This window comes from Vulpes vulpes, chromosome 9 (genome assembly GCF_048418805.1).
Source record: "Vulpes vulpes isolate BD-2025 chromosome 9, VulVul3, whole genome shotgun sequence".
Classification (NCBI taxonomy): domain Eukaryota; kingdom Metazoa; phylum Chordata; class Mammalia; order Carnivora; family Canidae; genus Vulpes; species Vulpes vulpes.
Window position 1 is genome coordinate 100291877 of NC_132788.1, and position 12696 is coordinate 100304572.

Consider the following 12696-nt stretch of genomic DNA (forward strand, 5'->3'; position numbering starts at 1 on the left):
AAGAACTTACACAACTCAACAACAACAACAATCTGATTAACACATGGACAGAAGAACTAAATAGACATTTTTTTTTAGAGAAGACATTGAAATGGTCAACAGATATAGAGGATTGTTTGACAGGACTGAGGCAAAGGAATAGGGGCTTGGCAGGAAGAATTAATGCTCCTCCCACTGGCCAGACCCAAGGGGAGTGAGCAGGTGAGGGATCCCAGGCAAAGCCATCCCTGGTGGTCAGCTGTTTGCACCTGAGTGAATCTAGAGGGTCAACAGAATTCCCTGGATGCCTAGAATATGGGCACTGCCTCTTTTCTTTTCTTTTTTTTCTTTTCTTTTCTTCTTTTCTTTTCTTTTCTCTTTTCTTTCTTTCTTTCTTTCTTTCTTTCTTTCTTTCTTTCTTTCTTTCTTTCTGTGAGATCATTGTAGGCCACTCTGCCTATCATTCAAGAATAGGAGGTCCAGGGCCCAGGCCCATGATACTTTTAGGCATCCACAGAAATGCTTTCATTTTTTAAAACATCTAATTTAATTTAAATTTTTGTTTTCACTTCTTTAAAATCAGAAAAAAGAACTACACTCTTAGATAAAAAAAAAAAGGGTAACATTTTCACCTAACATTACATTAGGTGAAATTCACATAACAAACGCTATCATTTTAAAGTGGCATCTGTGGCATTTAGTACATTCTCAATGTTGTGCAACCATCCCCTCTATCTAGTTCCAAAATACTATATTCATTTTTATATCATTTCAATTGTAAAAAATAATTTTATTTATATATATGTGTGTGTGTATATATATATATATATATATATATATATATATATATATATATATTTTTTTTTTAATAGAGGAAGGAGTCCACAAAAACAAAAGTTCCTCTGGCTCATGAAAGTCACATTTCCAAGCTGCTCTCTACATGTAAGGTGTCTATTTTTTATTTTTCAAAATTATTTATTTATTTATTCATGAGAGACAGAGAAGAGGCAGAGACATAGGCAGAAGCAGCCTCCTTGCAGGAAGCCCAATGTGGACTCGATACCAGGACTCCGGGATCACGACCTGAGATGAAGGCAGATGCTCAACCACTGAGCCATCCAGGCATTCCTACATCTATTTAGTTGGTAAAGGATAGGCAGGTTTTTATTTTTATATGCATTTCATTTAATGTATATTAAAATACAATTTGTATTTCAAGCAATAATCTCAAGTTTCCCTTTAAGATAGATTTGTTTAAATAAATAAGGTTACAGGGATGTGGTCAAGTACAGAGGAGACACAAAAGTCTGAAGTTTGGGAAACACCCAGAGAGATTCTGAACATCACATTTCCCTTCAAAGATGGATCCTGAAGAGCCCCTGGGGTCAAGGATTGTCACCATTTCTTTCCCAAGGGACCACACCTCCAGCCCTTTTGCTCACCTGAGCACTCATACAGGGACTTGCATTTATTGAGGGCTCACTGTTGCCAGGCACCTGCTGATTTTGTCGTTGTGATAAGGCCACTTGTCAACACCACCAGGCCAAACACCAAATCATATTAATTTGAGGGGCTAACCCCAGTTGCCTTGTCTAGGGCTCTGCATGCAGTTGGTGCTCAACAAAGGCTCGCTAGTTTGTGAGCTGGGACAGCCCCCCAATTCCTTGTGATGGTATAAGGTAAGGAGGGCTCTGGAGTCAGGGAATGGTGAAAGCATCCATTATTTACATTGTGGACTCCTTCCCTACTATGTCGAGGATCGGATTCTGGAGATCTGGACCCTTTTCTGCCACGATATAACCCCTGAACCCCAGGCAGTGTCCTCAGGTGTCCCAGCAGGGGCACACCCCAACAGGTGGAACCTCCTCTCCCCTGGTGTCTGGATTCTATCTGAGTTCCTTGCCAGCTTCCTCCACGCTTTCCCCTGTCCCCACATCCACCCTCTGTCCTGCCCGTCACCAGAAGGCCCTTCTGTCCCCTGCAGATAGACGATGAGCAGCCACGGGAACAGCCTGTTCCTGCGGGAGAGTGGCCAGCGGCTGGGCCGGGTGGGCTGGCTGCAGCGGCTGCAGGAGAGTCTGCAGCAGAGAGCGCTGCGCACGCGCCTGCGCCTGCAGACCATGACTCGGGAGCACGTGCTGCGCTTCCTGCGCCGGAACGCCTTCATCCTGCTGACCGTCAGTGCTGTGGTCATTGGTGAGCCGGCTGGGAGGGGCAGGGACCTCGGAGAAATTCCTCCACGCGCACATCTTTGCTCCTCCCCCTCATTCTCACCTGCACGTGGATGTGCCACCACCCCCAGCTTTGCCTCTCACCTAAGGACACATTCACCCATATGGGGCGGAGTGACCCAGCCACTCCACAGAGTCTTCCTTTTGGTCCTAGGGGTCAGTCTGGCCTTTGCCCTGCGACCGTACCAGCTTACCTACCGCCAGATCAAGTACTTCTCTTTTCCTGGAGAACTTCTCATGAGGATGCTGCAGATGCTGGTGTTGCCACTCATTGTCTCCAGCCTGGTCACAGGTGAGAGAACCCAGCCCCTCCTGGCATCCAGAGCCCCAGTTCAAACCTGGAGCCAAAGCTATCCCAAGCATGGGATCACCTCCTTATCTTAGGACCCCAAACATGAAGCCTGCACCTAGCCCTGAGTTCTTGGCCAAACCCCAGATCTTCATCAAACTCAGGTTCCAGACCCCATGTGACCTATGCCACTTATGTCAGTAACTTTACTGTGCTTTTCCATGGAGGTAAAATATCAGCCTTCCAGGGGTTTACCATCATCCACAGTTGAAAGAAAGGCTGTGATAGAGCAGCCAGGTAACAGAATGGCATCATTGGTCAAGGAGTGGGAGGTGGGTGAAGGTGTTTGAGATAGAGGTGACAGGATAGTGGGTAGGGGCCAGGGTAGAAATAGGGATGAGTTATACAGAGGTATGCAAATTCTTCTGTAAAGGGCCAGATAGTGAACGTTTTCAGCATTGGGGGCCATACAATCTGTCATAACTACTCAGTTCTGCAATGGTGGTAGCAGACCCATCTGTAAACAAATGGGTGTGGTTGTGTTCCAATAAAACTTTATTTACAAAAACAGGGGGCTGGATTTGGTTCCTAAGTAGTTGATTGCCAATCTCCAGATTTTGGGATGGGGATGAAGATAAAGTCCTGAAAGAAAGATAAAGTCCTGGTGTCTTGGGTTGGCTTTCCCAGAAGCAGAGCCTAAGATGGGGATATTTGCACAAGTGATTTATTGGGGGATAACATTTGAGAGAGACCCATGAGGAAGTGAGAGGAGCGAGATGGAGCAGGGAAAGAATCCAAGCAGAGATGCGGGTTCAGAAGAAGGCTAGCCTCTCAGCCTTTTATCCCACGGGTAGCTCTGGAGCAGGAGTGATGCTACAGAATTGTTCTTCCCAACTCTGCCTCCAGCTGAATCAAAGAAGCTGGCCTTTTAAATCCCTGTACCAGGCAGCCTTTGGCTTTAGGTTTTCCATGGGGTATTTCTGGGCAAATCAGTTTTTGTTCTGCTGAGGGCAGTTCTCCAGAGAAGGGGGCCACACAGACTGTTAGCAGCCAACAATGCAGCAGGTGGAGGGCAGGCGTGTCAGCCTGGTAAAGGGCTTTTGGATGGAGCAACAAAAGAAGTCTCTTTCACGATAGCGTACAGTGAGGTGAGTTGGAGGGGGTATAATCTTGGGGTTAATAGCAGGATGAAGAGTGGAATGAAGATGATGTCATGGTATAATGCAGGCATAAGTGGAGGATGGGGTGGGAGTTGAAAAGGTTGGCTTGATGTAGAGGGAAGGTTAGTGAAGTGGGGCTTGGGATAAAGGAACGGGTAGAAGGTGTACATAGGAAATAAAATGGGGCTGAAGAATGACGAGAGGAGATGAAGGATGGTGTGGGTGCTAGGGTGGGGCACAGAAGGAGACGCTTGGTAGATGCTTGTTGAGCTGGTGGTGAGGGAAGTCAAGCCAATGGATGGAAGGGTGGGTGGTGGGGGTGCAGATGGAGTTTCTCAGGGCTGTACCACCCATCCTCTAGGTATGGCATCCCTGGATAACAAGGCAACAGGGCGGATGGGGATGCGGGCAGCTGTGTACTACATGGTGACCACAGTCATTGCTGTCTTCATTGGCATCCTCATGGTCACCATCATCCATCCTGGGAAGGGCTCCAAGGAGGGGCTGCACCGCGAGGGCCGTATTGAGACCATACCCACAGCCGATGCCTTCATGGACCTGGTCAGGTGACGTCCTTTCTAATTTTTATGGGAACTCTGGCCCTAGATACAACAAGCCATACTCAAGGAGAGACAAAGGGGACAGGTGACTCAGCCTGGAAGTGCAACACCCAAGTTGAATCTAGGTTATTGGTACCCATTTTCTGCCCTAGAGCCTTGCACAAACCCTCTGAGAGTAGCTGGCTCCTAGGGTGTGATCTTTGGCCCTTAGGCTCAGGAGGCTTCAGCTGTATTCTGAGATGGGCTCAGAACAGGTGGTGTTTGGAGTTCCCAAGCTTCATTGGAGGATGAATGATTCTCTTAAAGAAGCAAGATTTTGCCAGCTTGTTATAGTTATTCCCTAGTCACTGACTTGGGGAAAACCCAGATCCGAGGTCCACAAGTTGTTGGTGTTTTCTGAGGCATCACTGGTACATGTGTGTGAATTGAAGTCTGTGAAGTAGCATAGGGTTCTACTGAAGGGCTCAGAGAGGCCTGGATTTGAGGTCCATCTGCACCTCTTATGAGCTGTGTGGCTCTTGGTAACTTCCATAGGTTCTCCGCTCCTTGGTTTCTTTGTACATAAAAAGGGGACCTCAATAGTGCTCACTTCTAGAGTTATTTACCCATGAGCACTTACTTACTCATATGGGTAAGTGCTTGGCCTAGAGTAAGCATTCACTTGTTGGCCGCCATTATTATGGTTGGTACTATTGCTATTATTATGACTATTATCACCCTGGACTCCTTCCCAAGGTCTAACCACCTCCCTTCCTCTGATGTTTTTCTGCAGAAATATGTTTCCGCCCAACCTGGTGGAGGCCTGCTTCAAACAGGTCAGGGGGAAGTACACAGTGTGGTCAAGGAGGCTTGGAGGGTGGGGGGAGCTTGCTGCCCAGTGAGTTGTCCTGGGATGAGGGATGGGAGGAAGGGCTTGCTGGAGCCATGGGCAGGGGCTTTTGGAAGAGTCGGAGAGAAAGAATGTACTTCCCATTGGTGGGGTGATCAAGGGAGGATTACAGAAAAGGATTTAGGCGAAGAGCTGCCTGGGGATGGTACTGGAGTCTCACCATGGATGGTTGAGGAGAGAGGCCCCCAAATCTGTTTGAGCAAGGGGCTTTGAAAAATGCAGAATCTGTACTCATTCTACCATGCGTTCATTCCTTCATTCATGTATTCCTTCACTTGTTCTTCTATCCTTTGGTCAAGTCCTCTGAATAAGACTCTCCACGGGTCCAGGGGTGGCAACCAGGAATTGGTGTTCTAAATATATTTCTGCAGGAGATTTGGATGAATTGATTTTGGCCCTGATCTCTCCATATTTCAGTTCAAGACGCAGTATAGCACGAGGTTGGTAACCAGGACCATAGTGAGAACAGAGAATGGATCCGAGCCGGGCACTTCCATGCCTCCTCCATCCTCAATGGACAATGGAACCAGCCTCCTGGAAAATGTCACCTGGGCCTTGGGCACCCTGCAGGAGGTGCTGAGCTTCGAGGAGACTGTGCCTGTGCCTGGCTCAGCCAATGGCATCAATGCCCTGGGCCTTGTTGTCTTCTCTGTGGCCTTTGGGCTGGTCATTGGTGGCATGAAACACAAGGGCCGAGTCCTGCGGGATTTCTTTGACAGCCTCAATGAGGCTATTATGAGGATGGTGGGCATCATTATCTGGTGAGTGCTGGGCTGTGATGTGGCGGGGGTAGGGTGGTAGGGGGGCTGGTGATGGCACATGGGAAGGGTGGAGCTGGGCCTGGGAAGTCAGGCTGTGGGGCAGCTGTTCAAGGGACCATTGGGGTCATTTGGCCAAAGTCACTCATGTATATATTGGTTAATTGACTCATTCATACATTTACTCATAAACTCATTCACAGACTCATCCATGCATTAATGAAGTCATTGATTGATTGCCTGACTGATTTACTCACTCTGCTATGTATTCATTCAAGCTCATTCTTTGGGCCACTCATTCATCTCTGCATTTGTTATTCTCCCATTTTCTCACCACAAATTCTCTGCATTCCTTCACTTAACATGCTCATTCATTCTCTTGCCCGTTCATTTGTGCCTCATTTGCTCATTTTCTTTTTTTTTTCATTTGCTCATTTTCTTGTTTATCCACTCACTAGTTATTCCTTAGTTGATACACGCATGCATCCATTCTTTACATTTTTCCATTCCTTCACTGATTTCTTCACTCATTCAGCAGACATTTCCTGGGCTAACTTTGTCTGGAACACAGAGATACATTGAATTCAGTCCCTGTTCCCAAGAAGCTCAGAGGAGTCTGAAGTCTTGGAGGAGACAGACACACACTAGATAAATGTAATGCAAGGTGGAATGTTCTAGAGCAAAGGGACATTCAAAAAGTGTTGGGAATGGGGAGAAGTGAGCAGCCAGGGGAGGAATCATGCAGTGAACTCTGCCTGGGAATGTGAAGAGGGAGTCATGGAAAAGGTCGCCTTGTGGTTGGGTCTTGAAAGGCAAGCAGAAACCCAAAAGGACAGGAAGAGGAGAGAGGCCCTCCTAGCAGAGGGAAGAGAACCTGCAAAGCCTGCAAGAGCCTGAGTTGGTTGGAGAATGGCGGGGAGTTCAGGGAGGTGGGAGCACAGGGTAAGTTGGGAGTGGTGGTGCAAGATGTTAATAAGACTGCTTAGTGCCAAACTGGCACTAATTAGAAAGTTGTGTATGGGGCTTAGGGTCAAGTGTAAAGCTTGGAAAAGCAGCTGAGGGGAATGTGAGGGGGGAGCTTATCAAGGATAGCCAAGAAGAGTGAAAAGATTGAAGCTCAACTGGATTGGGAACCATTAATTTATAGTGGTGTCATTGGCAGGGCTGGACAAAATGTCCAGATGTGCCATCTGGGTGAGTGTAGAAGGAAGGAAGGCCATGCAATCGACTTGGGTTGAGGAATTTTGTGGGGGATGAGGAGGAAGGATGAAGATGAGGGAGTTGGGGAGGGGGTTCACAGAGCAGTCATAGAGGTAGGTCTAGACTGGGAGATAGCTCAGCAACCTCCCATCGGGTCTCACCCTGAGCCCGGCTTAGCCCAGGGGAATACAGATGTGGCCAAAGAAGTGCCCACATCCTTCCCACCACCTCAGGGTGGGTCTCATCATTTCTGACCCAAGCTATTGTACCAATTTCCCAAGAGGTCCTTACCTCCTCCAATGCCTCTACCATGAGAACAACCAAGCGTATACTTCAGTTTCTAAAGAGAGAGGAGTAAGAGCTGAAGCCTGGTGACGGGGGAATGAAGGCACCACTGGCAGGAACTCGCAAGACTAAGATGTGCTGGTTTGTGGGGAGCGCAGGTGAGCCCCTGATGTACTCACTTCTGTCTCCTCTCACTCGCCCCTCTAGCCACACTGGTCTGCTCTCTGCCCCTTCAGCACCTCAAGCTCATGCTCATCTCAGGGTCTTTGCATAGTGTCTGCAATGCGTCCCTCTCAGATAGATGTGTCCCTTCTCATTGTTCAGGGCCTCTGAGTGAATGTCACATCTCCAGAGAAGCCCTCCCTGACCACCCATGCTGATGCAGCCCCACTCAGGGGCGCTGTTTTGCAGCTCTCACTGCCCAAAGTTTTTAATTAGGCATTTCTGTGTGTACTGCCTCTTATCCCCGTTGAAATGTAGGCACCACAGGGGCAGGGACCATGTGACTGGAGCAGAGTAGACACTCAAGAGAGTGGTTGAATAAATAGATGATTTGATAAGATGCCTGGTTTGGGATGTCTGTGGGGGAAATTCAGGTGACATGGCTCCGGTCTGGTGAGTGAGTGAGGAGATGTGCTTAGGGGGGCATTGAGGTTACACATTTAGAGCAAACAGAGTTGGAGGCAGTGAAAAGGCCAGTGATAGGGAATGTCTGGGCCACATCTAGGGAGAGAGTCCCAAAGTCAGTTGGCTATTTGGGGAGAGACTTGAATGGCAGAGTAGAGGAAAGAGAGACCTTATAAAATTGTATGCCCTGGACTTGTAGGAGATTTTCCCTGCTGTTCTGGGCATGAGCTGTGGGTAAGCAGGAGGAAGAAATGGGATGTGTTTGTGGGGGTCCATCCCTGTTTGTCAGTGTGTGGGGAAGGTTGGGGTGGAGTAGGGTGCTGTGTGGTGGGCACTGTCTGGCTCCAGGGACTTGTATGGGCAAAGCCTTGGGGATGCCAGCTCTGAGCATTGGGGGAAGTCTCGAGGGAGCTTTGACAGGCGTCTGGCTTGGCCTAGGTATGCACCTGTGGGCATCCTGTTCCTGATCGCTGGGAAGATCCTAGAGATGGAGGATATGGCTGTCCTGGGGGGTCAGCTGGGCATGTACACCCTGACTGTCATTGTGGGCTTGTTCCTCCATGCCGGTGGTGTCCTGCCCCTCATCTACTTCCTCATCACACATCGGAACCCTTTCCCCTTCATCGGGGGTGTACTGCAGGCCCTCATCACTGCCATGGGCACGTCTTCCAGGTACGGCCCCATCCCCCACCCCTGGTCCTTTTCTGAAGTTTGCTGCTCATGGTTCACAGGCTCTCCTAGGAGTCCTGTCCCCCTGTCCCTGTACTGAACCTCGTCTGAGCTGCTCTATTATGTCAGTGGCTCTTGTAGGTCTCCAGATTGATGGATACCAGGGTGGGGAACTCCATCTCGGACTGGCTCTCCTGTTTTCCATATTTTCTATTTTTCTAATTTATATGGAGAAGAACCAGCTGCCATTTTTGAGATTAGGACCAAGGTTCCAACATGCCCCATATTCTCTGTCATTTTTTAGCTCAGAGTCTCATTTCCCCTCAAGATGGTCTCTAGGAGTTCTCTTGGCTTCCTTCTCCTTTTCTTGTGGTTTTATGGGGTTAATAGAGCTTCCCTTTTCCCCATCATTCAAATTCAAAACAGTTTGAGAAGCATCACAAGAGCCAACTGGGTGGAAGAATAATATCATTGCCATTGTTCATAATGCTCCCTGGAGAATGTGCCTTTTGGTCTGGTGCCATTGTAGCCCAGAGGGCTGTGGGTCCAGGCTTCTCACCGCATGACATCAGGCTAACCAGACAGAGCACATGCTTTGTGGACAGGTGGACTCCAAGAAAGATGCCCACTCCTTCCAACTAAACTCACCAATCAGTTAGGTCACTCATCCCCCTCCCCACCCCAGGGAGTGGTGGGAGAGAGACCAGGAGGGTTGGTGTAGCTGAGGTTGCTCCCTGAGCTATAGGAGTGGGTACTAGGGGTCCCTGTAATATTTCTGTCCTACTCTGAGGGCTTGTGAGGTCAGCAGACCCCCGGTCTTTTTCTTTCTGGGAGTGGACAGTTCACTAGTGACATAGACAAGTGTCTAGTAATTAGCCTTAATCTATTGGCTTTAAGTGGTTCAAGAGACCTTCACCTTTGGAGACCACCATTGCCGTGTGCTTCCTGCATTGTGAGGAGCACCTCTTCCCTGTGCCGTTATCAACCCCTGAAATATTACACACCTACCATCCTCCCCTTGCCCTGGCTCCCACCTGGTCTTCCAGTGTTCTCAGCAGAATCCCTCCTTTGGCCCATTGCTGCTCCAGCCCCACCTGGCCACCCCCTGTTCTCAGCTGCCAGGACTCTCTTCCCTAGCTCTGCAACACTGCCCATCACCTTCCGCTGCCTGGAGGAGGGCCTGGGTGTGGACCGACGCATCACCAGGTTCGTGCTGCCCGTGGGGGCCACTGTCAATATGGACGGGACTGCCTTGTATGAGGCCCTGGCCGCCATCTTCATTGCCCAAGTCAACAACTATGAACTCAACCTGGGCCAGATCACGACCATCAGGTGAGGCAGTCTTGGGTGGGATCTGCCAGCAGGTGAGACCTAAGAAGCCATTAGCTTGGCTAGGGCTGGAGGGAACCTTAGCTTTAGGTCAAGGGAGGCTTTGAATGTTGGGTGGGGGGATGTGGGAAGAGCCCAGCCACCCCTGCCAAATGAGGCTAAAGGTGAGACTTTGCAACCTGAGCCTGTCAGGAGCTGGCCAGATGTTTCAGTCTCATCTTCTCTCACATGCTATCATGGGAGGTCCTTCTGCCCAGTATTTTCCAAAGTATGGCTGGTAGAACCTAATAACCAGAGGCTCTTATAATAAGGATGGATCCCTGGGCCTCATCACCCAAAGGTTCCAATGTGGTCATTATAAATATAACAGCACACATTATCACCTCCTTTAGGACTTTGCTGTGTTGTCCCTGCTCAGGGAAGTGGTCCCTGAACATTCTACTTAAAATTGCATGGTCTGGATTTCCATAGGCTGAACCATTTCTCTGTAGCACCATCTGCCTTAGTATATATTTTAACCACTCCTCTTGCATATTGCCTGTCTCCCCCACTAGAATGTAAGCTCTCTTTGGGCAGGGATTTTCATCTGTGGGAATTTCTAGTAGGTGTATAGTGTGTAGGAGATGCTCAATAAATATGAGTTGAAAGAATACATTTATTGAAGGCTGCTTTTTTTTAAAAAAATATTTTATCTATTTACTTGAGAGAGAGCACACAGAGGGAGAGGGAGACAGAGGCTCCCCACCAAGCAGGGGCTCAATGTGGGGCTTGATCCTAGGACCCCAGGATCATGACCTGAGCCAAAGGCAGATACTTAACTGACTGAGTCACCCAGGTGCCCCTGATGGCTACTTTTTATTTTCAGTCACTTACTTTAGATGTCCCAGGGAACTGCCTTTCCTTCTGTTGTCCCCCTTCTCACTCTCTTCCTTGTCCTCCCCTTCCCACTTCTTGCCCCTCTGTGTTCTCTCTCCGTGTACAGTATCACAGCGACAGCAGCCAGCGTTGGGGCTGCTGGCATCCCCCAGGCAGGTCTGGTCACCATGGTCATTGTACTCACATCGGTCGGCCTGCCCACTGAAGACATCACACTGATCATAGCTGTGGACTGGTTCCTGTGAGTGTTCTTCAGATCCTTGCACTATGTCACAACTCCCCCTGCTTTCCTTGTGAGATGCCCAACCCGTGGGCCCTCATTCCATCAAAGACACAGAGTTCTAGAATTTTAGAGTAGAGGGGAAGCCTTGAAGAATACTCCTAGCCATAGCCTGTGATCTGAAATTCCATAGAGTGAACCTTGGGAAATAGGATGGAGAGGAGATGAGTATTGGGGGCTTTATCTATCAGCCTGAAAAGTCCCCCTTGTACTTGCTTTATGGAGAAGTCACAAAAAGGTGATCCATAGGATAGAGCTGGCTTGCAAATTTTTGTTGTTATTGGTTTGTTTTTGTTTTTAATTCTCAACTTTGAAAAACAGGAGGTTTACATTAAAAAACAGTCTGGGGAAAAAAAAAAACAGTCTGGACTTTCCTCACCATGTGGGAGTTGTCAGGTAGACCCGAATCCCATTAAGATTAGTTTCTATTCTGACCTCATTAACTCATGGTTACCTTCTGCATGCTGTTTAGCTCACAACCCCTCATTTTCTCTATCAGATGTTTATATCCTTAAAAAGAAAGAATTGCATAGCTAAGAGCAAATGTGTGCCTATCAGAGTTGATCCAACCTGCATTTGCTAGGAGGGGAAACTAAGGACATCGAAGGGGAGGGACCTGCTTGAGGTTATGTGGTCATGGATGGGACATAAACCTCAACTCCCAGGCACAAGGAACCTCCTACCCTGCTGTACCCTCTCCTCCATGAACTCTTCAGACCTTGGCTAACAGTGGCTTCTCTCTCCCTTTCCCTCCCCAGTGACCGACTTCGTACAATGACCAATGTCCTGGGGGACTCTATTGGAGCAGCCGTCATTGAGCATTTGTCTCAGCGAGAGCTGGAGCTGCAGGAGGCCGAGCTCACCCTCCCCAGCCTGGGGAAACCCTACAAGTCACTCATGGCACAAGAGAAGGGGGCATCCAGGGGACGGGGAGGCAATGAGAGTGCCATGTGAGGGGCCCCCAGCTCTGCTGCCCAGAGAGGAGGGAACGGGGCTGGGGGGAGGGGGAGGTCCTAGGGAAGACTCACTGCCTGAATGACTGTGCACTGAACACACATATTCTGTCTGGCTTGTTTGGTGGAAACTGAGATAAAGGAGCAAGAATGAAAGGATGTCCAAAGCCTCCGTTTCTCTGTGAATGCATGGGGAGAACTTGTGGAGGGCAGTGAGTCAGGTGGGATGGGAAGGAAATGCTTCCCCTGAGACTGGGGGTATGGGCAGCTTTGAGTCCAGCAAGCTGAGGAGTCGGTTCATGTTCTTTATTTTCTCAGAGTGGTGGAATTGAAGGAGGTAAAGGAAAACCATCATTTATTATAATAAAACAATGTTCTGTGTCAGATTTCCCCAAGACCTTCAATGATTTCCTAGAAGGACTCATGGAACTCAGAAAACTGTGATGCTCCCAGTTATGGTTTGCTGCAGTAAAAGGATACAGATTAAAATCTGCAAGGAATAAAGTTGCCTGGGGCAGGGTCCAGAAGACACCAGACATGAGCTTCCAATTGTCCCCTCTTAGGGGAGTCCCATGGACGCCCTTAATTCTCTCAGCAATGATGTCTGAAAG

General features: G+C 48.7%; 1 protein-coding gene across 5 annotated transcripts in view; it reads left to right on the top strand.

Moving 5' to 3' along the window:
* Positions 1-12469, top strand: part of SLC1A6 (solute carrier family 1 member 6) — a 44249-nt gene extending 31780 nt beyond the window's left edge. For 4 of the 5 annotated variants that reach the window (XM_025989757.2, XM_072721363.1, XM_072721362.1 and 1 more), the window contains exons 2-10: positions 1964-2175; positions 2365-2502; positions 4021-4225; positions 4992-5034; positions 5526-5869; positions 8417-8650; positions 9785-9979; positions 10959-11093; positions 11891-12469. In XM_025989757.2, the coding sequence (XP_025845542.1) occupies positions 1971-2175; positions 2365-2502; positions 4021-4225; positions 4992-5034; positions 5526-5869; positions 8417-8650; positions 9785-9979; positions 10959-11093; positions 11891-12086 (1695 nt within the window). In that variant the 5' untranslated portion in view covers positions 1964-1970 and the 3' untranslated portion in view covers positions 12087-12469. Of the gene's footprint in view, positions 1-1104; positions 1125-1963; positions 2176-2364; positions 2503-4020; positions 4226-4991; positions 5035-5525; positions 5870-8416; positions 8651-9784; positions 9980-10958; positions 11094-11890 lie in introns of those variants that run through there. The other variant, XM_072721365.1, reaches the window with a different exon arrangement.
* Positions 12470-12696: the final 227 nt, after the last annotated feature.